Source organism: Trachypithecus francoisi, unplaced genomic scaffold (assembly GCF_009764315.1).
Source record: "Trachypithecus francoisi isolate TF-2019V2 unplaced genomic scaffold, Tfra_2.0 Lachesis_group15, whole genome shotgun sequence".
Lineage (NCBI taxonomy): Eukaryota > Metazoa > Chordata > Mammalia > Primates > Cercopithecidae > Trachypithecus > Trachypithecus francoisi.
In genome coordinates this window covers 64,889,478-64,917,311 of record NW_022681460.1, presented here as the reverse complement: position 1 = coordinate 64,917,311, position 27,834 = coordinate 64,889,478, and the positions used below count along the sequence as shown (strand labels likewise).

The window sequence follows — 27,834 nt, the reverse complement described above, 5'->3', positions numbered from 1 at the left end:
ACAGGGCTTATTTCTGCCCATTTATCTGACACTGACCCTCGGCCTATTTGTACTTCATTTTCTTCATTTGGAAAATGAAGATACTAATGGGATCTATTGCACAGGGTTGTTGTGAGGTACATATGAGTAAACATGCGTAAGTGCTAAGAAGGGAACCTGGTACCACAATGTGTGTGCTTGATGTGTCCCCAATTCTCAACCTGTCACTGTTCCCCGCCCCCACATTCCATTTAGGGTGAAGAAAACATTTACCAGCATGACCTACAGAGACCTGCCTCATCTGGCACTTTCCTACCTCTCTGGCTCCCTGCATCCCCTGTTTACGCCCTCCTGAAATCCTCAGCTCCTGTCAATCCTCTCCACAGGTACCTGTTCCTTCCAAGGCATAGGCTTTTGCCCACACCTGGAACTGGAATTAAAAGAAATTTTAAAATGTGTAAGCAAAAGCTCAGTTGTATGTAAGAAAAACCAATTCCCCCTGAGGAAGAGAAAGAGCTGAATTCCTTTAAAAATTGACTGCCTGTTTTTCTGAGGCTAGTGAGTCTTATCTCTTCCTTTCCTGGGCATTGTGAAGACCCTGTTTCTCTAGGTGTGCAGCTGCAAGGTCACTAGATAGATAAACTCAAGTCATAAAACATGTTGTTCCTTGAAAAGTAAGAAATAATGTAATGCATGTCTTAATTGAATAGCTCTCTTTGTTTCTCACTTCTGTAATACGCTTCACCCTGCACAAATCTCCCCCCACCCCACAAAATGCTTAAAAGGTAGCTTGACTCTTTGTTTGGGGCTCAGTCCTTTGGATGTTAATCCGACTGGTTTGGTGCACCTAAATAATTAAGTAATTCCTCCTCAACCCCTTGGTCTCTCTGATTCCTCAATTATCCTGCTGCACACCATGACCTCTGCCTGGAAGGCTCTCTCCTCCCCCATGACTGATTCCCACTCACAGCTCCAACCTCAACTCAACCATTCCTTCCTCTGGGAAGCCTCTGATTTCACCAACTCAGCCCAGTCATGCTCCAGTCAGCTCCCTAGCAGCTCATAGGGAAGTTGGAATGTGGCCTTAGTATGTGAGATTCAATCTGCTTGTCTGTCTGTAGCTCCGGGCTCCATGAGGCATGTGCAGCCCCTACTGCCCTCTGATCCATGTCTGGCCCCAAATGCAATGCCTTTTGCATGGATCCCCCAAAAATAGATGTTAAATTAATGAGTTAATGAATGAATGAAGGAATGCATGGTCACTTTGCTTTTCTTCTCTGTCTTGAACCAAGCAATTGAGAGCAAGAATCTTTTCTTTTCCATTGCAAGTTGCCAAACATGATGGAAAGCCACCCTCGGGCATGGTTGTCCTTAAGTTTCTGCTCCTCTGGGGCTCTCAATGGCTTTAGAATCCCCTACAGACTCATTCTGCTGGGCATGTGGTCTGAAACCCAAGAGACTCAGGCAATACTCTAACTAGCCGGCCAGCTGCTGCATGCCGTAGCTGTTGGTATTCCCTTCTGAGATGGGGGTGCCTCCCAGACTTCACCCACCAGTACACTGTAACCAATTTCCACCACCCCATTTTTCCTGGGCTTCATCCTGTTCCTGACACTGATATGAATTCTGCTTTTGTAGTTACAGGCACAGAAGATCTTTCTGATTCTTCAAAGGTAAGGAGACACATGGGCTGAAACCTAGCCAGGCCTGGGACCTCCTAGGAGCAGAGGCAGTTGCCACCCGTGTCCCCTCACCTTGTCTTTCCCCTGGGCTGTGAGGTGTTGCTGCCTCACAGGCCTTGTTTCTCTCTGCACATTTGTTCTGCTCTTCTCTTGCTATGGAGTGGTTCCTTTATTCTGTGTTTTTAGTGGGATGTAAAGAGAAGCTGGGCCCCAACACAGGCTCTACCGTTTTCAGCTGCCTGTGTGGGGTTGGATCACATGGATTGGACATGTCCCCTCTGACACACTTTCAGCAGGCACAGGGAGGGCACGAAGCTGTAGGCATGGCAGGCAGCACCACCAAATTCAGTGGTCTGTGGAGGCCAGTGCTTCCATAATAAACTTTGCTTATTATCTTTTTTTTTTTTTTTTGAGACGGAGTCTCTCTCTGTCACCCAGGCTGGAGTGCAGTGGCGCCATCTGGGCTCACTGAAAGCTCCGCCTCCTGGGTTCATGCCATTCTCCTGCCTCAGCCTCCCGAGTAGCTGGGACTACAGGCGCCCACCACCACACCCTGCTAATTTTTTGTATTTTTAGTAGAGATGGGGTTTCACTGTGTTAGCCAGGATGGTCTCAATCTCCTGACCTTGTGATCCACCTGCCTCGGCCTCCCAAAGTGCTGGGATTACAAGCTTGAGCCACCGCGCCCGGCCTGCTTATTATCTTTTACAGAGTTCTCTGGAGTTAGGGAACCAGTATGATATACATTTTAAAAAACAGCTGTCTATCACAAAAAGGAGTATTACAATATATGATACAACAAAACCATCAAAATGACTATTCAAATAAATAACACATATTCAATTTATAACAGCTCAAAATTCTGAAATTATGGAATAGTATTCAGTAGAAATTCTCTCACCATTGTCCCCCATCTATCCAGTTTCCATATTCCCTCCAAAACAAGTAACCACTGTTTTTTTAACTCTTTATTTTGAAATAATATAGACTCGCAAGAAATTGCAAAATTAATAAGGAGAATTCCTTATATAACCACTCTTTAGAGTATACTCTTCCAGGAAATACATACATAAGCTTGTATAAATGTATCATATTTTCCACTCTGTTTTATTCAAGTGGCATCATGTTATACATACTTTTGCACTTTGATGCTAAAGACTGAATGTGTCTTGGCAAAATTCATATGTTGGAGCCTTAACTCTCAATACAATGGTATTTGGAGGTTGGGCCTTTGGGAGGTGAACAGGTGATGAGAGTGGAGCCCTCATTAATGAGATTAGTGGTCTTATAAGAAAAAGATGAGAGAGATGGTCTATTTCCGCCATCTACTGTGTGAGGTTACAGCAAGAAGGTACCTGTTGGCAAACCAGGAGGGGAGCCCTCACTAGGAGCTGACTTGCCAGCACCTTAATTTTGGACTTCTCAACCTCCAGAACTATGATAAATTTTTTTCTTTCTTTCTTTCTTTCTTTTTGTGAGGGAGTTTCACTCCTGTCGCCCAGGCTGGAGTGCAATGGCACAATCTCGGCTCACTGAAACCTCCGCCTTCTGGGTTCAAGCTATTTTCCTGCCTCAGCCTCCTAAGTAGCTGAGATTGCAGGCATGTGCCACCATGCCCAACTAATTTTTGTATTTTTAGTAGAGATAGGGTTTCATCATATTGTCCAGGCTGGTCTCGAACTCCTGACCTCAAGTGATCATCCCCCCTTCAGTCTCCCAAAGTGCCAGGATTATAGGCATAAGTCACCACAACTGGCCGAGAAATAAATTTCTATTGTTTAAGCCACCCGGTCCATAGTATTTTTGTTATTTCAACCATAACTGACTAAGGCACTTGCTAAAACAGACAGACAAACAAATGAAAAGCCCTACTGAATTTATCACATAAATAATCAAGTTGTCACTTTAATTTTTTGTGTCACTTTTCCTGGATCAAAGTCCTTCTCTGATGCAAAACATGATATTCTCTTTACTCCATATATTGACTCAGGTATCATAAAAAAAAAAATCAAAACCGTAGTGCTATTTTCACAAACATGCCATTTAAAATGCATGGTGCCAAACCTCTTTCCTGAATATTTTCTTCCAGCAGATCTGAGTTGGTGTGCAGAAATCTATTTAAAAAAAAAAAAGTTCTTCAGGTGATCTAGCTAGATCTAGCACATGGAAGTTCTTACTCAGGTTCTGGCAATTGTTGTCTAAGAATATATTGATAGAGTACAAACTTTTAAAAAGTGAATGCACTGGTGCATGACCAAAGGCACAACACCCCACACATGTGACTGTGATCTTTGCTCCTTTGCAAAGTCCTCATAGAGTTAAAGAGTTCTGCACTTTGTTCCTTCCCTGGCACACCTCTCTCTCTGCATTCCTTCCATCTCCTGACATTCTCCACTACTGTCTCTGTGTTTTAAAACCAGTGTAGGAAGTGTGCATGCTTGTGGCATCAGACTCCAGGCCATGTTTTTCCTGACTCCCATATTGGTAGCCATTCTCTGCATTTTGGTTGTGTGGATCTTTAAAAATGCTGATAGACACATGGAGAAAAAGAAGGGGGAGCCTGGAGCCATGGCCGAGGCTCGCCCCTGGGTGGATGAAGACTTAAAAGACAGCAGTGACCTGCACCAAGCCGAAGAAGGTAAATATACCAGCTATGCTGCTTAGCTTTGCTGTCATATGTGTTGATGATGAGTGTGAGTCAATGGCAGGGCTTATGGAGAGGAATAAACACACACAGGCCAGCTTCAGCATCAACCTCTATTCTGCTAATGAATCAGTGCCTGGCACAGACAGATCATCTGTCTCCAGTGATGAGCTTGTCACCTGCTGGGACCAACCCTTTTTTATTTTGGATGCTCAGTGAAAATGCTGTTGAGAGGCTGAAGTTTTCCCTGGCTCCAATTCTGTTCTGGTTGTTAAAATCTTTCTGCAGGGATTCATCCCAGGCTGGCAGTGGGCAGGGTCTAAGTGGCCAGGTTTTGATCAGGAACTTTGAAATCTACCAAGTGTCATCACCTAGGAGGCTGCCACCTTTCCCTGTGCCAGGTCCTGAAAATGAAAGACTGGGGTGGCCTTTGTCCTCAACACACTGCATGTCCCAATTCAGCTGCCAAGAGGATACACGAGAATCAGAGAAAGTAACAAAGAGACAGACCCGGTGGAACTGATTCTAAGGTGTTTAGAGCAGGCCTGGGAGTTTGACAGTACAATCAGGGAAAGGACAAACCGGGCTGGGAGGATGAATGGGGTACAAATAGCAAGTGCTGGGCGGCCTGTCAGGCAACAAGTGGCAGAAGAAGCAGGAGCACCAGGAGGCCTGGGGTGGGGGTAAGAGAGGAAGTGGAGACTCGAGGGCAGAGGGAGGGGGTAAGAATGGAAGTAGAGAATTGAGGGTGGGAGGGTTATGGCCACCTTGAGAAGAAGAGGTGATGAAGGAGGCAGGTAGGAAGGGAGAGACTGTGGAAGAGGCTTGAGCCACCAGTGTTTGAGAAGCTTTGTCTGGGATGGGTTTGATTTGGAAGAGGCTCCATGATCTTCAGCTGGGCTAATGATGCCCCTATCCCCAAACAGAGTCTATCTGGACATGTGAGTGTGAGTGTGTGTGTGTTCATGAATGTGCATGTGTGTGTGCAGAAGAGTGTATGTGTGTGTGCATGTGTGTGTTTGTGTGTGAGTTTGCATGTGAGTGTTCATTAATGTGCATGTGTGAGTGTGTGTACATGAGAGTGTGCATGAGTGTGTGTGAGTGTGCATGTGAGTGTGCATGTATGTGTGTGCTTGCATGAATGTGTGTGAGCATGCATGAGTGTGTGTGTGTATGCGTGTGTTTGTGAGAGTATGTGTGCGTGAGTGTGTGTCCTAATCTCAGTTCCGGGGCACAGGGTGTCCAGCTGTACCTCAGTGCTAGGAGCCTGCAGTGCTGAATGCACCGCACAGGAGTCTAGCCTCTCAGCAGGGCTGCCTCTTGCTCTCCTACACTGAAAGCTCTTCCACTCAGAATGTCAATTCTACCCAGCAGAGAAGCACTTTTAATCCAGGGGACATCTGCTGTGAAGCTGGGTAATGGTTTGTGCTGGTAAGGGTGGCCCGGATGGTGGGGGCAGTGGGAATGCAGGGGAAGGGGTGGATCAGAGTGAAGTTAATGGAAGAGCAACAGGGTTTGCTAATAAATTGGATATTGGGAAAAGGAGGAGATAGGGAGAGTTGGAAGCTGGAAGCTATTATAAGTGGGTGAGGGAATGAGGATCCAGCTTAAAGGGGAAGATGTTGAGTTCCATCAAGGACATGTTTTATTTCAGATGACAGTGACACACCTGAGCAGAAAAGGGAGAGAACAGTCTAGGTTAGAGGCCCAGGCCACAGATACTGACTGGAGAGTCACCAGTATGGGGAAGATACTTGGAACCTGGACAACTAATGAATCCACAAAGAGAGCATTGCTAGAGAGAAGGGTGAGGATAGAACTTGGGGGACACGTGCAGTTAAGAGGAACTGTGGAAGAGAAATGTACTAGAGAAAGGGAGAAGCTGTGGGAAAGGGAGCTCTGGGATCACAACAGTAACAAGCCCTTATATATTAATAGCACTTACGGTATGCAATCAGAGTCACATTTTATGTGTAGTAAATCGTTTCATCTTCGTGACAGTACAATGATTCTAATAGGTAGGTACTATTAGAATCACCATATTATAGATAAGGAAACTGAGGCTCCAATAGGGTAAGCCCAGGAAGGTGACTGCAGAGACAGGACCCAAGCAGTCTGGCTGTAGGGTCCAGATATATAGCTGTTTGATGGGCTGCCTCTCACCTGGGAGAATGACCTAGAATGGAGGAGGCAGGAGATAACCAGCAGGGACAAACATTAAATGAGAGACCAGAAAGAGTGTGCATTGAGGAAAGGCCACTGGATTTGAAGACTCAAGAGGTCTGAGGACACAAGAGAGCTTGGGCAGGCTGTTGAGGGTGAGGTCCTGGGGCTGGGCCTGGAGGCTGGGAACACTGAGCAGAACTGGAGGGCCATTCTCTGGCTCTCTGCCTGATCACTTACTTTTGCAAAGTGCTTTGTCTCTTCATTCTCTGTTCCCTTCCATCCTCATCCTTCTCTTATCTTTATGCAGAGGAATGAAAGGGACAGCCTTAGTGTCCTCCTTAGCAGCTGGGGCAAAGACTGCCCTGAGTGTGGCATTCACAGATCTCTTGTATGGGGATTCTAATAGTGCCTACCTCATTGTATTGTCATGAAGATGAAATGATTTACTCCTCATCTCTTATGTTTACGTAAGTGGTGCATGCTAAGGTCACACAGGTGGCCGGTGAGAACAAATGCTTAAACCCAGGCTTCTCAGCCCCCAAGTCTCTGCTCTTAGTCACAGGGTGGTGGACATGATCTATGTGGAGATCTTACTCTAGGTCCGGAAGGGATTGAGAAGGAGCTAACTGGAGAAGAGAACGGACTCCTTTACTTAAGAAACATGGAGATGGCGTTGTTGACTGGAAATAGATACTAGATTCAAGCCATTTTTAATATTAACAAGACGCTAAATGGTAAAATAAGTATTGTAGGACATTCTAGCATGAGTTAAGGAAAATATGGATACCAATCTAACCTCCTGCAGCTCTGATTCACAAATAATTCCTACTCCATGTTCACAGGTCAGAGAATTGACATCTGTGTGTAGGGGTGGGTTGGGGGGATGGAGATGGAACATTGTGTGTCCATGCTTATTAGACATGTGTATGTGTGTGTAGGGGGGTGGGGAGTGGTGAAGGAACATGGTGTGTCCATGCTTATTAGACATTGTGTGTGGGTGGGTTGGGTGAGTGGTGAGGGAACACTGTGTGTCCATGCTTATTAGACATTGTGTGTGGGTGGGTTGGGGGTTGGTGAGGAAACACTGTATGTCCATGCTTATTACACATGTGTGTGTGTGGGTGGGTTGGGGGGTGGTGAGGGAACATTGTGTGTCCATGCTTATTAGATGTAAAGTATAGTCTTCCTCTGCAAATGAGCCAAGCTTGGTGTCCTGTTAATACCTTGTTTGTCTACAGTTAGGGTCCAAGAAGGAAGAGTTGCTGAAGTTTATCTCAAAGAAATAAATCTCAGATTGTCCCAGTAAAATGAATTGAAAATCCTACCCACAAATCCTTTAGTTAGGCCCAGAATCATAGAAGTTCATAGAAATGGGAAAAGAAGAAAAAAGAAACACATCTCATTAAGATTAATCTGTTTTAATGTTAGTGGGGGATTCTTCTGTACTTAGCTTCATTGGCCATCCAAAAGCTATTATTCTAATTGAAGTCACTAACTGAATAATAAGAGACCTATCTTGTCCAGTCTTTTCTAAGAAAGAAAGGCCTGAGTTAATTTTTTTATCCAGTGTGGGTAACACTTGAGGACAAAAATGTTCCTACAAACTTGGGAAACAGACTGTTATATGCCCATAATAACAAGTAGCTTTCAGAACTGGTTCCAAGTCTGAGCAGTGGATCCATGACAACTCATTTCAGAATAAACTTGGCAAGCTAACCAATCAGTGTCAGCCTCATGCTTCTGAAAGTCAGCCAACCAGGGGTGGACTCATTCCCAGGGCCAGCTCCTCTGAGTGTCAAGAGTCTCAACCAAATGACACTGATCCTACAAATGATGTGTGTCACTCACACCCTTGAAAGTCCACCAGTTCCTAAACTTCATGCTTCCCAATCAAGTAGCATACTAGGGCTAGTCTCTGGGGATTAGCAAGGACCAATTGTTAAATATTTAGGAGTTTTTTTGTTAAATCATCAGTGGCTTGAAGTCAGGCCATGGTGTGATTATTTGCATCATGGATACTGGCAAGTGCTATAAATCAGTGCTTTCTCTCTTCCACCCTGCAAAGAGTTGGCTTACCAGCACACCATTGCCAAAAATTCTATACTAAGTCGGCATTCTACTCTGCTCAGAGAGTCATGCTTGATCAGCATAGTTGTCTTTTACTATGGGAAGCAACACAATCAGCTTTGTCTTGGACACACCCAGACATTAATACTTTGACATGACTAACTGAAGAAGTTGGTTTGCTAGACTCCTGTAAGACCTTAAGCTTTTAGAACAAGAGACAGGCAAGTTTAGATGAGAGAAGAGTAGGAAAGGAAAAGGACTTGAATGAAGATGTTGTTCTTGAGATCAAGTCTGGGTGGGTTCCTACTAGGGGAAAGTTAAGGTCAGCAAAGGACATTGGGGTACTGAAAGAGATAAAGGGACTCAGAAGAACAAATCCTGTCAACTTCACTCCATTGCTTTGGAGACAAGGATAAAAATACCTTTTTCTCTACCCAATCTAGGTTCATGGCTGAGGCTCCTGTAACAAAAGACAGATTCACAGAAAGTGTAAATGTTTATTTAGCATAAGTTTCATGTGATACAGGAGCCTTCATAGGCAAATGAAGACCCAAAGGAACAGTTAAACCTGTGTGTTTTCATGCTAGGTTTCGTGAAAACTGAACAGTCGTGGAGATATACAAGAGGACAGAGGGGCTATGGTCTAATGTGATCTAATGGCAATAAGCTGGAGAAACTTCGTGTATTTGTCTGTTTTCAGACTGCTGATAAAGACATATCTGAGACTCAGTAATTTATAAAGAAAAAGATTTAATGGACTCACGTTCCATGTGGCTAGAGATGCCTCACAATCATGGTAGAAGGTGAAAGGCTTGGCTTACATGGTGGCAGGCAAAGAGGGAATGAGAATCAAGCAAAAGGGGCTTCCCCTTATAAAACCATCAGATCTCCTGAGACTTATTCACTACTACAAGAACAGTATGGGGGAAACTGCCCCTATGATTCAATTCTCTCCCACTAGGTCCGTCCCACAACACATGGGAATTATGGGAGCTACAATTCAAGATGAGATTTGGGTGGGGACACAGCCAAAACATACCACTTTGCAGTATCTATTTGTTCAGATTTTTCTCTGTGTCCCTAACATCTTCAGAGATGAGGATGCTGCTTTCCTCTGGATGGGCACCTCTTACATGGGGGACATATGTCCTGCCTCAGGGGAGGGTCAGAAAATTCTTCCTAGGTTTTATGACCTGCTTCAGGAAAGAAAGCTCTTCTTGCTCTGAAGTTGGCGTGTTTTGGGGTAATATTTTCTGAACCCCATTGACTTTAGGATAGCATTGCCCTATTCAAGGTTTCTCTGTCTGGGCACCCTTCAGCCTTCTCAATCCCCACCCACCTCAGTGCTACCAATGAAATAATCCATCTATACAGCAGCCAGGTGTCACCTTAATAGTTCAGTTGCTCGAAGCACATAGCAAGTCAATACATTGAGAAACCAGTTTGCAACAGAGAAAGAGGTTTAATCATAAGGCTACTGAATGAGGAGGCAGGAGGAAACCTTAAATCCATATCCCTGAGGAGTTTGGAGCTAGGATTTTTTAGGGTTTTGGAGTGGGTCAAAGTGTGGCGGTCATTGATTGGTCAGAGTGCAGGGTGAAGTCATGGGACAGGGAAATGAAGAATCTGTATTCTCATGCTGATTCCACTTCATCATGGGAGTCTTCAAACTGGTTGGCATCAGCTATTACTGGAATTCACGATTTGAAAAACATTTTAAGTAATTTTAAAACAAAAGCCTTATGATACTGATAGAGAGATCTTATCTATCTCAAACAAAAGCCTTGTGATTCTAAGGTCAGAAATTCTATGTATAGGAACAGTGGGGATGCAAAAGGTCAGTATCTACTAGTGCTATGAGACTTTCAGAACAAGGAAGTGGGTCAAAGCAGCCTGATGAATGTTGATTATAACTGTACTTCTGTCTACAATTCTTGTTAGCCCTATGAGGATGGCCTCACAGGAAGCGGGATGACTGAGAGGCCAGGTAGAGAGCAGAGTAATGGTGAAGCAGCTGGGAAAGAGGCATTGTCGGGGCAGGTGCTGAGCCCTGAAGTGACTCCCATCCTCACCTTCAAAATCTGCATCACCCTCTTCCTTAGTAACGTTACTCCTCAAGGCTCCCAAAATTGCAAGAAGGGAACAAGGATGATGTGACACAAATTGTCCTTGGTTTCTTAATTAGAAAATAGTGGCCCGTTTGCAAAGACTGTGTAGTAGAACTGAAAAAAAAAAACACTAAAGCAATGCATTTCGAGATACAACCAGAAAAACACCTCCATGTTAAATGTGAAAAGATAGAAGTGACCTAGAATTACCTCGCTGGCTAAACCTAATTATGGCACAATTAAAGGATTCCTTGGCATTAAAGCGATTGTAGGGACCAAGGGATTGATTGCTAGAAAGCTGATCGTGTGTATTACCACTCCCTCTTCATATCTGCTTCCTTCTAACTAAAATTATACAGTTTGGGCCAAAACTGTTCCTGCTAGTGAACTATGAAAAGAAGTTTCTCCTCTGCCCTCTGAAGGTTCACTGAAAATGAACTGACAAGAGACAACTTAACAGAAGAAAAGGCATACAAATTTATTTAACATGTGTAAGCACTGGGGAATCCCAGGAGAATGGTTACCCAATAACCCAATGGGGTCCAGATGCTTATATATCCTTCTCCATAGGGGATGAGGGGATGGTGGGGGTGCATAGGAGTAAATGATTTTCAGGGGAAATGAGTGGGTCCAAAGAACAATGCTTTGGGATGAAGTTCCTTGAGCTTATGAGAAGTAGTGGGAAGGCGAGGGGTGGAACTTCAGTGTGAACAAAAGTCTTCTCATTATGCAGGTAAAGTCCCCCAGGTTATCTCTGTCTGCCTGGATTCCTAGGCAGGGGGTCTTAAGACAATTACATTTCTTCATCTTCTTCGTTCCTTTTCTTAATACATAGGGTATTGCTTTGTTGCCCAGGCTGGAGTGCAGTGGCATGATCATAGCTTACTGAAGCCTCAAACTCCTAGTCTCAAGCTATCCTTCCACCTTAGCCTCTTGAGTAGCTAGGACTATGGGCACACACCACCATGCCTAATTTTTAGATTTTTTGTAAAGACGAGGTCTCTCTATGTTGCCCAGGCTGGTCTTGAACTCCTGGGCTCAAGCAATCCTCCTACCTCAGCCTCCCAAAGTGCTGGGATTACAGGCATGAGCCACTGGGCCCATCCCAATTACATTTCTTTTGGAAAGAAATGTCCTTAGTCAGATTGGGAAATTCCAGAAAGAGTCTCTCTCAGTGCTTCAGGAAAAAGGATCAGAGAGACCAGAGACCAGGCAGGTCAGAGGGAGACCTGGAGGTGCTTCTTTAGTTCACCAGATCAAATGTCAAGTGTCAGTATTTTAGGGTATTGTTTGCAGACCCCCAGTGCAATGATACAAGGCAAGTTACTGTTGGCATCAATAGCAAGCCCCAAGTGTGGCAGCACAAGATTTACATTCAAAAAGCAGGCCATAATAGTACACATTTACTTTGCACTATGTGGGCCTTAGAGCTTGAATCCCTGGTGGCTTGACTGCTCTAGAGTGAAGGCAGGGAAACACAGGAGTTTACACAGCCTGCTCTCTTGCCTCTGGGTGAGGGCCACATTCCTCGGGAGCAGTCAAGAGTTCAAGGGAAGGGGAGAAGTGGAAGCTCACTGAGCTCCTAGCCTGGCCCTGCTGGTCTCATTTGCCAGCCATAGTATAGACCTTCTGCCCTGTGAAAGGCTCCAGGAATGGCAGCCCGGCTGTACACTTTTCCGAGAGTGCACTCAGGACAATCCCATCAGGAGGTGATGAGGACCATTTGACCATTCCCTGATCAGGGATAATGGCTGGCACTGATAATGAGGCAACAGTTTGCTTCCTTCTGCTAATTAAGAGAGTCTGCCTTGGACTCTAGAAGCTGCAGAAACTGCCAAGTCATGCATTTAGACCACTTTTAGTTTTTACAAGTGCTGAATGGATCTTAAGAGTTAGTAACTTATCTTTCAAACAGTTAAGGAAGCATTTAATGCATTTACTTATATTTCACTTATTAACTACAGAGGCTGCCAGACTTCATCTTAAATGGTGTCGAAAGGATCATTTGTGTTGAAAGTCTTTATTGACACCTTGGTAAAATTCAGGGTTGTCACTGTGACATTGATGATATTGGCATTTCGTTAGGACTGATTGTTAGAAAGCTGATAGATGTTTATTACCACTCCCCCATCACACCTACTTTCTTCTAAACAGGCCCAAACTATCCCTGCTAGAGAAATATAAAAAGAAGTTTCCTCACTAAGTTTCCCAGGCAAACTTTGTCATAAACCATTGTTCTCAGGTCCCATTCAATTCCCAAAGGGAATTATTGACGATATATCATCTGATCGTTGGGTCCATTCATTCCCCCTGAAATTCATTACTCTTACACCTCCCATCTCCTCTTCCTCTATAAAAAAGGGTGTATAAGCATTTGGACCCCACTGGGTTATTAAGTGATCATTCTCTTGCTATTGTCCCATGCTATGCATGTTAGAATAATTTTGTATGGCTTTTTCTCCTATTAATCTGTCTTTTGTCAATTTGTTTTCAGTGAACCTTCAGAGAGTGAAGGGGGGAGCTTTCCCTCTTCACCCCTATGGTATAAAAGTCACATCTATCTTGTTCACTAATATATATCAAAGTCTCAATAAAAACCTTGTTGAATGAATTGTATATTTCCATCTTCCAGGAAGATTTTGAGAGCTTTACTAAATGTAATTTGCATTATACATAGTATGTTTTGCAAATGTATAATTATAACCTGAAAACTTGTTTTTTTCCCAACTAATCATATGCACCAGAGACTTTTATTCCACTATACCACCCTTCTCTCCCTAAAACACCACAACTACCACTACCACTACCACAACAACAACCATTGCAAAATCATTGCTATTGGCATTTCCTGAACAGATGTCTAAAAAAAGAAAGTTGTTTAGTTCCACTAATTTAAAACAGATCAACTTTAGGACTTGCATTGCTTTTTCATGCTTTGTTCTTTTAGCTAATGTATAATACTTACATAACCTAGGGGTCAGCTGAGCTCATCCTATTTAGAAAAAATAAATAAACTAAAAATAAGATTTAGAAAAGGCTGAATCCTCAATCCTACATGCTTTGAGGAGGCCAATTCCCTCTCAAGGATTTGAGAGTCCCCACAGAACCTGGGTCCATGGAGTCACCTCTGGCTCTGAGGTTCATTCCTCATGGACTCCTAATTTCCTCTATGTGTTTTCTTCTTCCACCTCACACCAATTTATCTGTGGAAATCAACCTTTGTTTCTGTTTGTTTCTTTGGTCCCTCATCTCCCAACTTCTCACACGGCATGTTAGCATGTGAGGGAACCCTTCTTTCTTCTAAAGGTCTTTTGAACCACTGTCGTAGGTCTCCCTTTGGGCTCCACTCCCTGAACTCTGTTCCCCTCACTTGGTCATGCTCAGCTCCTCTCCCTCTAAGACTCATGCCTGTGCTCTGAAAAAGCGTGGTCCATGGAATCCAGGGACGTGGCAGTACAGGAAAATCATCAGAGGTTTAGAATTTTACACTATCTTCTGTCCTCATCAGCTTGGTGAGGAGAAGTGAGCAATTTATTTTCCACAAATGATGCTACTTTGCTCAGAAGGCAAAAGTACCTACGGCCGGTTTTGTTTACATTTTTAAGTTCTTACTCATTGTTTTAAACTCTAAATCTTTCTTGAAAGCATTGACATTTTAAATATGAAACAGGAATTTTAAATATTGGTTTTGCTATTGTACTTAGAAAAATGGTAACATGGCAAGAAATTCATCTCTAAGGATCTAAGTTTCCACTGTATCTAGACTTTACCTACTTTCGCTGAACTTGAACTTTTGCTGCATTGAGAAAATGTAAGCATCTTTTGTCCTTTATAGAATTTTTTTTTAAAGTTCTGGACAGTTGACCTATTCTTGATTCCTCTGGTAATTAATCTCTACGGCCTTCTTCTCATTGAAAAAACTCTTAATTGTGAAATGTACTTACTGACGAAGTGTATAAAACATAGATGAACACCTTAACAAATAGTTATTAAGCAAAACCTTACACAATTATCACTTAGGATAAGAAATATACACATTCAACATTTCATAAACACCCATATGTCATTCCCTAGTCACAACCTTTTCTCTCCCCAGCAGAAGTAACTACTATTTTGAATGTTACGGAAATTATTTATTTGCTTTTCTTCTTAGTTGCATCACTCTTACACAACTAAACGTTCCTAAACATTAAAATTATACTGTTTATATTATTTTGACTTGCTGTTTTATATTTGTAAGAGTCAAATATAATGCTAAGCAGGTTGAGCATGTAACTGAGGCTCATTCATTTTCACTATTGTATAGTATTCTATTATATGACTATATCACAATTTATTCTACTGTTGACGAACATTTGGTCTATTTCTAGTTTAGGACTATTATAAACTATTTCTGTAAACATTTTAATACTAGTTTTGTACATATGCGCATGGATTTTTCTGGTGCATGCATGGAATTGCAGAGTCATGGTGTGAAGGGTCTGATGATGTACCACGCGGATTCCCCCTTGAGGAAGGGTTTGCTGCCTCTACTGCTGGGGGTACTGTCAGCCTCTTCCAGGGATGGCCTCTGCTGTAGACAGCTGTCTCTCCTGAGATCCCACCTCTCCCAGGATGGCCCACATCTAATGACTGATTGCAGTGGTTGTTTAAAGACCCAACCATTATGGCCTAATCTAAGACAACTCTGATGGGTACTTTTAGTTTCAAAATAGCCCTTGCTGTGGTTGAGGCCGTCTCTCAACTTGCATTGCAGCTTGGCTTCTTCTGCCCAATCTGTTTCTTTCCTCTCCCTTCCATAGGTTTTAATCCCAAAGATACTTCCTATAAACGTTCCACACAGTAGACTCAGTCTCAGAGTCAACTTCTTGGAGAACCTAAGTAGAGACATGTAGGGTACCCCTCTATCCAATTTTACTAGACGATACTGAGTTCTAAAATCTCAAATTTGTATTTTTCAACAATTTTGGAAAAATTTCAGCCATTGCCTTTTCAGATATTGCCTCTGGCCCATTCCCTCTCTCTTTTCTCCCTTCAGGACTCCAGTTAAATGGTTAGACCTTCTCACTGTATCCTCTGATGTCTTTTACATTCTCACCTATGTTTTCTATCTTTCTCTTTCCATGCTACATTTTGGATAGGTAAGAAGAAACTATCTTTCTATTGATTCATTTCCTCTTCAGCTGTGCCTACTTTGATGTTAAACCTATTAATTAAATGTTTAATTTCGTTTGTTTTCATTTTTGTTTCTAGAGGATCTTTTTAGTTCTTTTTTCAAATTTGCTGCCACTTTTTTTCACCAAAGTCATGTGTCTTGTACTTCTTTGGACATAGTGAGCATAGTTGTTTCATGATCTGTGGCTGGTAACTCCAGTATCATAAGTCATTGTTGGTCTGTTTCTGATGCCCATAGTTTTTTGATGGTTCTTATTCATGACTTTGTGTTTTCCTAAATACACTCTTATTTTTCATTGTTTGCTAGTCATTCTTTTGGAAAATTACTTATAAAAACTTTGTGAGGTCTAGGATATTGGTACTTATTTCCAGGGAAAATTCACTTTTGTGCTTACATGGTGTGACACTAATACTCTGGGATGACTTTAACCTAAGGTGAAAGCCTGTGGTTCCCTGGATCACTCAGATGATATTGTCTTAGGCTGCAAGCATATATCAGGGCTGGTTTATTTTAAATTCCCCCTTACTGTGAGACTGTAGACCTTGAGGGTCCCAGCTTAAAGTGTAGGGGCTGTCAAGCTCCCAGCCCTGGGTAGACCTGGGATTTTGGCTTTTGTTGTCATCCTTTATCTCAGATCAACCTCACAGCTGTTTCTTGGTAATTGGAAAATATATAATACTCTGGGCATTTGAATGCTGGTCTACCTCTGTGGTACTAACCTTCAGCTAGATTTTGACTGTCATTTTCTACAGTAACAGATGAGCATTCCAATGCATATAAGAAAATGTTTTAAAATATATTTTACAAAGCATTTCAGTTTGTTTTTGTTTTTCTAGCTTACAGCATCCATAAAAATTCTCTAATTAACCACTACTAAAAGTGGAATTCCTTTAATAGATGCCACAACCACAATTGCAACAACTATAACCACAGCTGCATCAGCTAATCAATGAGATCAAAATGGATTTATGGTTGGGTGCAGTGGCTCATGTCTGTAATCCCAGCACTTTGGGAGGCTGAGATGGGAGGATTGCTTGAGTCCAGGAGTTTGAGGCCCGCACAACCTAATGAGACCATGTCTCTAAATTTATAATAATAATAATATTATTTAAAAAAACCCTCCTCCCAAAAAAAATCACTTGAAGTGGATTTGTATCTACTAAAAGAAAAAAGTAACAAGTTATTGTCTTCCATCACACAGCTCAAGGCATGGGATACACATCATATCAAGCACATATAATTGGGTTTTGGGGAGGTTGTCAATGAGGAAGATGTATAACAACATTATATTCAGTTTCCTAAAGACACAGTTTAGGTAGTACAATAATGATTCAGGTAGACCACAAACACGTGCACATACATACATTTTAATGGTTTAAAAGACCTTAAATTTGTTACTTTAGGAAAGTGAGTGTGATCATTTTCAGCCATATGATGGCAGACTGATGGTCTGTTCTTATCTAAGTAGGAGTTGCTTTCTGTGGTGATATTGCTTCTCTGCACCCATTCCCATCAGACTGAAAAATATTAGGGCAGGCTTATTAAAGACTGAATTATCTACTCATTAGATCCCAACATTTCAGTGTTTGCTCTGTGGGTAGCCTTCTCAGTGAAGCTTTCTGTATGTGATTCAAATTTCACTGAAAAAATTCCAACTCACAGCAATTCATTCTGATTTAATATACTGAGGTTTACTTTCTATACTGGCCTCATTTTGGTATATTTTGCCTCCTAGGTTCTAGGAATTGATAAAACTCAACAACAACTGGAAGCCCAAGACCAGCCCAAGACAAGCAAGGAATATCTTTTTTTTTTTTTTTTTTGCCATCCAAATATTTTCCCCTCAATAATTTTAAGTGTTTGAAGACAGCATCTTAGAATTTTTTTCTGTTGAAATCTTTGTAGTTCAGAAGTATGTCTTTTCATGAGCTTAAGTGAAATGAAGAAACAGTATTCAGAAGAGCTGTGAAATTTTGGATATATAACAAACAATTTTGAGAATATTGGAATGTAGTATCTGGGAATTTGACAATATCGTCTTCAAAACCCTTGTTTGTAGAGACTATCTTGAATTTCACAATGTTATTTGTTGGAAAATCTTCTTCTAAAATAAGGTAACTGGGTCTGCCCTTGGTGAAGCTTTTAGTGCACTAGACACATCATCCTTCTTATCTTCTGCCATATCTGTGGGCTCATTTTGTTTCTCATAAGTTTTATCATTTTTAGCTTCAGTGATTGACCCTTCTGTTGCACCTTTATCTTCTCTAAGATCTTGAACTACTGATAATGAGCTTGCAGAACTCTCTGAACAGGAGGGTAATGGGGAAAACAGAAGAAGTGGCAGAAGCGGGCAGATGTAATGAGAAATTTTATGTAGTTAAATGTAAGAGTTCTTTTCTTATGTTTAATTTTTTTGTGTCTTGTTTAAGAAATCCTTCTCCACTCCAAGGTCATGAAGACATTCTCTTATATTCTCTTCTAAAAGCTTTAAAAATTAATCTTCCATATTTAGAATTGTGGTGAGAACATTCAACATCCTATTGTTCTCAATCTCTGATGGAAGAGTTTCAAAGATTCATCATTACCATAGCTGGATGTGGTGGGGATTTTCCCCTCATAGTTAGACGATTCATCATTACCATAGTTGGATGTGGTGGGGATTTTCTCCCCATAATTAGACTATGAGATTAAGAAAGTTCCTTTCTCCAAATTTACTAAGAGATAAATGTCAAATTTTATCAAACATCTTTTCTGCATTGTAATGATTTTTGTGGTTTATGTTCTTCAGCTTTTTAATGTGACCAAAAAAAAAAAAAAGATTGTTTTTCTAATGTTAAATTAACCTCTTATTCCTGGGATAACTCCAACTTGCTCAAGATGTATTTTTTAAATAAATTGCTGAATTCTGTTATTCATATTTTGTTTAGGATTTTTGTACCGTGTTTGTGAGGAAATTGAGCCTGTAGCTTTTTGTTCTCTTAATGCCCTACTTACATTTGGTATCAAGGCTGTGGTCATTCCATAAAATGAGTTGGAGGGTGTTTACTCTTTTTCTAATGTTGGGAAGAGTTTGAGAATTTAGCAGTATTATCTCTGTGAAAGTTTGGTAGAACTCCTTCATGAAGCTATCTGAACGCAAAGTTGTTTTCTCTTTTAGGGAAATCTCTGCTTACTAATTCAGTTTATTTAATAGTCAGCAGACTTTTCAGTTTTTCTATTTTGAAGTTAGTCTTGGCAGGTTATATTTTGAAGAAATTGGTCTATTTTATATAAATTTTCTAAAATATATTGGTATAATAAGTATTCTCATACTGTTTGTTAAATGACAGTAACATCTATAGTGATGCCTCCTTTTTCATTCTTGAAATTTGTTATTTATGCTTTCTCTTTTTCTTGATCAATCTTGCCAGAGGATTGCCAATTTAATCAGTTTCTACAGAGAACCAGCTTTGGTTTTGATGTTTCGCCCTACTGGATGTTTGTGGTTGTTTTCCTTAATATGTCATATTTAATATTTGCTTCTTTCTACATCTTTGGTTTTAGTTGGGTATTTTTTCTAACTTCTTGAAACTGATCTTTAATTCATTAATTTTTAGGGTTTGTTCCTATCTAATGTATGTATGTAAGGCTTGGAATCTCCCTCTAATTATAATATTTTAATGTTATTGCATAGATTTTTCTTTTTCTTTTTTTTTTTTTTTTTTGAGACGGAGTCTCGCTCTGCCGCCCAGGCTGGAGTACAGTGGCCGGATCTCAGCTCACTGCAAGCTCCGCCCCCCGGGTTTACGCCATTCTCCTACCTCAGCCTCCTGAGTAGCTGGGACTACAGGCGCCCGCCACCGCGCCCGGCTAATTTTTTTTTTTTGTATTTTTAGTAGAGACGGGGTTTCACTGTGGTCTCGATCTCCTGACCTTGTGATCCGCCCGCCTCGGCCTCCCAAAGTGCTGGGATTACAGGCGTGAGCCACCGCGCCCGGCCAGATTTTTCAACACATAAGAATGTCATATTTTAATTCTGAAATATTTTCTAATTTTCATTAAGCTATTTTGTTTTTTTAACTTATCTTTTTGTTACTAGTTTAGTTGCATTACAGTTAGAGATCATTATCTATTGGGCCATTAAAATATGTTGAGAGTTATTTTCTGGTCCAATAAGTCTGCTTAAAAAGAATGTGTGTTCTGTAGTTGTTTGTTGTAGTGTCCTATATAAGTCTATTTGGTCATCTTCGTCAGTTACCTTGTTAAAATTTTCTGTATCCTTACTGATTTTTTTCTTCTGCTTATTCTATCATTACTGAGAGAGATGTGTTAAGATCTTTCACTGAGTTGTGGATTTTTACATTTCTTCTTAAAAGTCTGTCTTGAGGTCATGTAATGTAATTGCATACATATTTAAAATTATGTTTTCCCAGCAAATTAAATTATGTTATTATAAACTGACCCTTTTTATTATCAGCAATGCTTTTTGTCTTTTTTTTTCAACTAGTATAGTTACATGATGCACGGTATGACTTTCAAACTTTCTATATGCTTATGTTTTAGGTGTGTCACTTATAAACAGCATACTTGGACTTAAAATAATCATTGGCCTTTATCAGGAACATTTAGTTCATTTCTATTCAATGCAGCTATTTTTGCCTTGCTTAAAAATTCAGTTATTTCTGTGTTCTTCCCGAGGTAACTTTTTTTTCCCTCTGGTTGCTTTCAATATCTTTATATTTTATTGTAAAATGTATAGTTTTTGAAAAAATAACTCTTTGAATTTACTAGGCCTCAGAGTAAAAGTATGCCATTTACATAGCTTACCTGTAGGCAAGAAGCCTGAAATAACTTGTAGTTTGTCATCTAATGTAGCCCCTGATTTACTTTCATTGTTGTCAGGATCAATTATGAAACTGAAGTTTGGCGCCTTCTTTTTAATCACATTTTCCTCCTTGTAGCAGCTGTGTTTAATGTCATTAAAAATAGTCAGGTGCAATAGTGCACACCTGTACTCCCAGCTACTCAGGAGGCTGAGGCTGGAGGATCCCTTGAGGCCAGGAGTTTGAGTCCAGCCTGGCAACATAGCAAAACCCCATTTCTAATTTTAAAAGAAGAGAAAGAAAAATGTTCTCATAAAAAAAAGAAAAAAAAAGAACTTACCAGCCCCCGCCCTCTTGAATCTGTAGATCTGGTATTTTTCATGAGTTCTGTGAAAATCTCAGATGCTATCTTTTCAAATATTGCCTCCACCACATTCTCTTTGAATAAAATGATCATATGTATATTAGACATTCTCACTCTTCACTCTACTCTATTTTTTCTTGCCCTTTCTTCTATATTTTCTTTTTGCCTCTCCTTGCCCCATTCTAAGTGTTTTCTTCTGACTTATCTCTCAGTTCATTAATTTTTCTGTAGCTAGTCTAACCTGCTAGTTAACCATCCATTTACGTTCTTAATTCTATTATTTTCCAATTCCAGAAGTTCTCTATTTTTTCAGATTGTTTTTTTTTTTTTTTTTTTTTTTTTTTTTTTTTGAGACGGAGTCTCGCTCTGTCGCCCAGGCTGGAGTGCAGTGGCCGGATCTCAGCTCACTGCAAGCTCTGCCTCCCGGGTTTACGCCATTCTCCTGCCTCAGCCTCCCGAGTAGCTGGGACTATAGGCGCCCGCCACCGCGCCCGGCTAGTTTTTTGTATTTTTTAGTAGAGACGGGGTTTCACTGTGTTAGCCAGGGTGGTCTCGATCTCCTGACCTCGTGATCCGCCGTCTCGGCCTCCCACAGTGCTGGGATTACAGGCTTGAGCCACCGCGCCCGGCCAGATTGTTTATATTAACTTTTATCTTTATTTTTGCTGTTGTTTTTGTTTTTTCTTCTTTCTAATTTTTTTCTTTTGTTCTTTCGTGTACCCTACATACAGATTTATATAAGTTTGTCTTTTTTCTCTAAATATAGTAATCATAGTTGTTTTATCTTCTGGGTCTGATAATTCCAGTATTTGGAGTCTTTGGGCATCTGACTTTATTTTTTAAAAAAATGGATTCTGCTGTTTCTTGTCCAAGATGCTTTCTTCTTTATGTGCCTGATTGCATTTGGTGGGTTGCTGATGATTATACTTAAAATTATTTGTATATTGGCATTTGCTTTTACTAGACAACCGGGGTACTTTCAGACAGGACAAGTTTATTCCAAGTTCAAGTTTGAAGCAAGATGCATCAAACTGATATAAACCCTTGAGGAATAATTTATTTATGATTCATACTTCCCCTACGGATGTAGTTTTGGGGTCTTAGCTTATTAGACTTCACATTCTGTGTGGGCCTGGGCTTTGATATCTGTCACCCTTGATCCCTGCAGATATAAAAATGGAATTCAAATGTGTGGGGATTGGCAAATACAGTAAGGGAAAAAAAATGTACCTTCTGCGTTTGTTTACTTGTGTGAGTTCAAATTTTCTCTTCACTTTGGCCTGCAAATTTCTTGCTATGTTGTAGGCTCAATGATTTCAAAAAAGACTTATTTTTCTAAATAAAGAAAAATACTTTACTTAGAGATCTGAGTGGTTTTCAGCTGATGGGAGATTGTTTCAAATAACCTAGTCCATCATTAACAGAAATTTGAATTCCTCATCTTTTCGTAGGTAAAATTTTTCTTTTCTTGATTTATAATTAGTCTGGAGTTTTTGCTTCTTTTTTTTTTTTTTCTTTTTTTTTGAGATGGAGTCTCACTCTGTCACCCATGCTGGAGTGCAGTGGTGCAATCTCGGCTCACTGCAAACTCTGCCTCCCAGGTTCAAGCGATTCTCATGCTTCAGCCTCCCAAGTAGCTGGGATCACAGGTGTGCACCACAACACCTGGCTAAGTTTTGTATTTTTAGTAGAGATGGGGTTTCACCATGTTGACCAGGTTGGTCTCGAACGCCCAACCTCAAGTGATCCACCCGCCTTGGCCTCCCAAAATGCTGGGATTACGGGCATAAGCCACCACGCCCAGACTTTTCTTTTTCTTTCTTTTCTTTCTTTTTTCTTTTTTTTTTTTTTTAAAGAGACTGGGTGTCTTTCCATTGCCCAGGTTAGAGTGCAGTGGTGTGATGATAGCTGATTGCAGCCTTGAAATCCTGGGCTCAAGCGACCCTCTCACCTCAGTCTCCAGAGCAGCTGGGAATACACGTGTGAGCCATTGCACCCAGCTGGAGTTTTAAGGATAGCCAAGATCAGTGGTAAGGATTCTGTAAATCTCTTCTTTTTTATTTTATTGTATTTTTTTTAGTTCATAACCTTACATATTTGAGAACTTTTCTTCTTCTCCCCAGTGGTCACCTTATGACCAAGAGATCATTTAGTTTGTTACCTTTCTTGTTCTTATTTGCAGATGCTGATGAATGGCAAGAATCAGAAGAAAGTGTTGAACACATCCCCTTCTCTCATACCTACTACCCTGAGAAGGAAATGGTTAAGAGGTCTCAGGAATTTTATGAACTTCTCAACAAGAGACGGTCAGTCAGGTTCATAAGTAATGAGCAAGTTCCAATGGAAGTCATTGATAATGTCATCAGAACGGCAGGTCTGTACTTGCAGATGGGGTCTTTGGAAATGTTAGCCACTTTACTGGTGTGACTCCAACAATGGAAAAATGTCAAAGTTTAAACATAGTGAATAAAGCCTAGAGTGATATGTTTATCTATAAAGTCTTACCCAAGTGCTGAGTGACTGTCAGAAACACAATGACTCTACTTTCCACATTTTGACTATTACAGGCTTCTTGGAAGCAGATATGACAATAATTCAAAACTTCTGCAATTATTCAGTTCATGATCTTTTAATTAAAAACCAAGATTTCTGATCACATCATTATATTAATATATTGGAGAAGATACAGCTTCTTTCTTTCCCTCCCCTTAAAACACACCAGACACATACACACTTGCATACTCAGTTATATTTGTTTTCTTTGGAAGCAAATTTCTTATATTACACACCGTGATGCTATAGTCCAGTATTCTCATTAACTAGCAAAATTTACTTATGTAAATTTGCAAAGTAAATCAAAGAAAGAAAAAACTCATTTTAATGTAAATTAATATTTCCACTGAGAAAAAAAAAGAGCTACAGAAAATGGAGAGGAGAAATAAGAGAAATCTCACTACTTGAGAATTTCCTGTGATTGGAGTCTTATTCTTACATAAACCACATTTAAGTTTATTTGCAAAAATTTTCACATGCTCATTGTTAATCTATTGTCCAACGTGAAAGGAAGCAAGAATAAAATACTTTACTTCAGTTAGGAATACAAATACATTAGATTGTTGAGTCCTTAGTCTAACTAACAGCAGTTACTAAATTTCACCTTTACCTGTATCTGTATTTGTATATGTGTATGTACACATATGCTGTGAAGGTAAATTTGACACAACTAAAAACGTTAGGGAAAACTTTATTTCTTATGTTTAGAGATACAAATGTTTAGTAAACAAATAAAATGGGTACAAAGTTAACTGGAATCACTCTGCAGAAATTGGGGTCTCGTGTTTAGCTTTTGACTTGCATTTCCCAAGCCAGTTGTGACTTCTAGTGTTGGGAGTGGTGTGTGGCAAGCAAGAACCCCACCAAGAGTCTGCAGCCCTTCCTCCTCCATCTGTGGATTAAACTATCCATTGGGAAGGAAGGAAGAGTTGCTTCTGAAATATCTCACCTGTGAGTCACTGTGGTCTCCCCCTGGGAACAGTGGGCCATCTCTAGGTCCGAGGGACGACACCCAGATCAGAAGCTGGCCCCTACTCTCACCAGAATCCCACAGGGAACTGAGGCTCCTTGGACAAAGGTGATGCACTGTGAAGCTTTGCCCTGGGACACTGGAACTGATCAAGGTGTGGGCTGAGAGGTCCCAAAGTCTCCCTGGGAGTAGAATGACACATGGCTGTGCGTATCGAGTACCCATGTCTAAGAGTTCTCCAACTGGGCCAGGCCTGGTGGCTCACGCCTGTAATCCCAGCACTTTGGGAGGCCGAGGCAGGCGGATCACGAAGTCAAGAGATCAAAACCATCCTGGCCAAAATGGTGAAACCCCGTCTCTACTAAAAATACAAAAATTAGCTGCATGTGGTGGCGGGCACCTGTAGTCCCAGCTACTCGGGAGGCTGAGGCAAGAGAATCGCTTGAACCCGGGAAGCAGAAGTTGCACTGAGCCAAGATAAGTGACACTGCACTCCAGCCTGGTGACAGACTGAGACTCCATCAAAAAAAAAAAAAAAAGAATTTCCCCAACTGTCGTGTGTCCCCAAGGATAAACCTCACAGTGCCACACTAATAGCTTTGATATAGGGACCAAACACTGTATAATTAAGTTGCCTTTTGAGGAATGTTTTAAAAACCATCTTACCGTATACATTTTGCCTTCTTCAATAACCTTCACAACTTTTTTTTTTTTTTTCCAAGAATACCAAAAGAAACAACAGTCTGGAGAACTCTGGCTGTCAAAATTTCCCCTCTGAGTTTCTTTCCTTAGTGGTCATGGTGCAGTTACTTGGGGACATTTTCTCCCACATAATTAGAGAAGCAGAGGTGGAGTTCCCACAACCCTGGAACTGCAGAGCTTGATCATTGATCAGTTGGCCTGATGCTGAACAAAACGAACTTGGCAGCAGCATGACAGGGTTCCCTGCCAGGCATTTGTTTTCCAGATTATCTAACTTCATTTTGAGCAAGTATGAATTATTATTTTTTTTTTGAGATAGAGTTTCACTCTTGTTGCCCAGGCTGGAGTACAATGGGATGATCTTAGCTCACGGCAACCTCTGCCTCCCAGGTTCAAACAATTCTCCTGTCTCAGCCTCCCAAGTAGATGGGATTACAGGCACCCACCACCACACCCGGCTAATTTTTCTATTTTTACTAGAGACGGGGTTCCACCATGTTGGCCAGGCTGGTTTTGAACTCCTGACCTCAGGTGATCTACCCACCTCGGCCTCCCAAAGTGCTGGGATTACAGGCATGAGCCACTGCGCCCGGCCAAGTATGAATTATTATGTTTATCCTTAGAAAAAAAATTTTTTAAGAGATAGGATGTCATTCTGTTGCCAGGCTAGGGTGCAGTGGTGCAATCATGACTCACTGCCTCCTGAGCTCAAGCAATCCTCCCACCTCTGCCTCCCAAGCAGTTGGGACTACAGGCACACACCAGCACACCCTGCTAGTTAAAAAAAAAAAAAAAAAAATGCAAAAATGTTTTAATTCTCCAGCTCCAGCCTCCCAAAGTGCTTGGACTACAGGGATGAGCCTCTCCTTAATTAGCAGCCTCACACTTTCCTGCAGTTTTAATTTCTGATTTTAATGGAATGGGTGACAGGAACAGCCCCAAGTGGGGCCCACACAGAGCCCTGGATCTTCGTGGTTGTGAAGGACCCAGATGTGAAGCACAAGATTCGAAAGATCATTGAGGAGGAAGAGGAGATCAACTACATGAAAAGGATGGGACATCGCTGGGTCACAGATCTCAAGAAACTGAGGTACAAACAGTGGTGGAATTGGGGATGTTTGCCTTGGCTTCTTAAAATAAAATCACCACCACCACCATGTCCTGGCTTTGTTGTAAGTGTGGACAAGCTTGATTCTGCCTCTGGGAGGAATTATGGAAGTTAAGACAGAGCTCACTCCCGTATCGGCATGTGAGTGTTTGGTAAATAGGCTCTGACTCAATTATTTGCTTAGTAAATAATTGAGGAATTACTTCACTTTTCACCCATCTGGAATATAAAATGGCGAAATTCTTCTCAAGATCTTGCATGAAGCAAATTACATTTTGCTAAAGTGATCAGGTCTTCCCAATCATTTTACTAAGCAGGTTTTAGTTTTAGGACAAGTTTAGCACAAGTGTAGTTATCTGTGAGGCCTTAGTAACTTTTTGGCTTCCTCAACTCCAGGAAAAAAGTGGAGGGGAATTCAGTGTAAGTAGTTTCACTGTGGTCCCTCAACAAATGCAGCCCCCGGGGTCTGCTCCGGGCATCAAAGTCACAGTCCATGTGCTCTATGGAGGGAATGGAGAGTGTTGGTTCATTGAGTGAGTCAGGAAAGTGGATTACGAGTGGCTCCTCTGTGTTGATATTTCCATGATTTAAAATTCTGATGCTTGGCTTTATTAAAAACCACTTTATGTATTTTAACTATTTTCACCCTTGCAATAACCATAGGGATTGGGTACACAAGAGTACATATTACAGAGGAGGTAACAGTTCCATGGGAGGCCAAGTAGCTTGCCCAGTGGCCAAGACAGTCCAGCTCCAGTGCAGATCTTCTAAAGCATTACCATTTTCCCTCTTTGTAGGGAGAAAAGAAATGACAATAGTCAAATGTAACTAAGCTGGTTGAAGTACAGTTAAGTAGCTTTGAAAGTGTAACATACTGATGTTCATAGTATAAGAGGAACCATGGAGAAATACACAAATGAGTTTCGTGTGCTTCGGAACAAGGAAGCACAACCAGGCTAGAAATGAAATGAACGGTGATTGTCTCTTGCTAATGAATGACATAAGATATCCTAAGGTAAAATCCCAATATATGGGATTATATGACTCTCTGTCCTTTTTGACTATCTGTGCTAGAATAAAGCTTCTGCCAAAATGTGTGGGCCAGGGTAATGAAATCAAGAAAGAGATTTCTGAGCTGGAAAACAAAAATTTAGCTCTGCATTTATACCTCACATGAATGATCTCCCTCTCCCGCAGAAGTTCCCTTCCTTTTTTCTATAACTGGGTGAACAGCATTGCCATCTGCCCACCTGCGATTTTGTGATTTTGGTTAAACCTCACTGCCATCCTTGCCTTCTCCCTGGCTGAATTTTGACCCAGTGCATGCTGGGTAATAGGACCTGCCCTTGTATTTTTCAGCATTTCATATGTCTTGCCATACTAGGCACTTACTAAGACATGTTTATGAAATTGAATGATCCTGGTCAGAAAAAGAGGAATGAGACAAAAATAAAAATTCTGCAGCTGTTCAATTTAAATATAAAAGATGAGTAAATAGGTTTTTATTTTTATC

General features: G+C 41.1%; 1 protein-coding gene across 5 annotated transcripts in view; it reads left to right on the top strand.

Annotated features, from left to right (window-relative positions):
* The first annotated feature begins 3,982 nt into the window (after nucleotides 1–3,982).
* Nucleotides 3,983–27,834, top strand: part of IYD (iodotyrosine deiodinase) — a 35,496-nt gene continuing 11,644 nt past the window's right edge. For 4 of the 5 annotated variants that reach the window (XR_004442896.1, XM_033235077.1, XM_033235079.1 and 1 more), the window contains exons 1-3: nucleotides 3,983–4,299; nucleotides 23,171–23,362; nucleotides 26,144–26,303. Coding sequence is in view for 4 of the 5 variants with exons in the window: in XM_033235077.1 (XP_033090968.1) it covers nucleotides 4,122–4,299; nucleotides 23,171–23,362; nucleotides 26,144–26,303 (530 nt within the window). In the remaining variant the exon portion in view is untranslated. Of the gene's footprint in view, nucleotides 4,300–23,170; nucleotides 23,363–26,143; nucleotides 26,304–27,834 lie in introns of those variants that run through there. The other variant, XM_033235080.1, reaches the window with a different exon arrangement.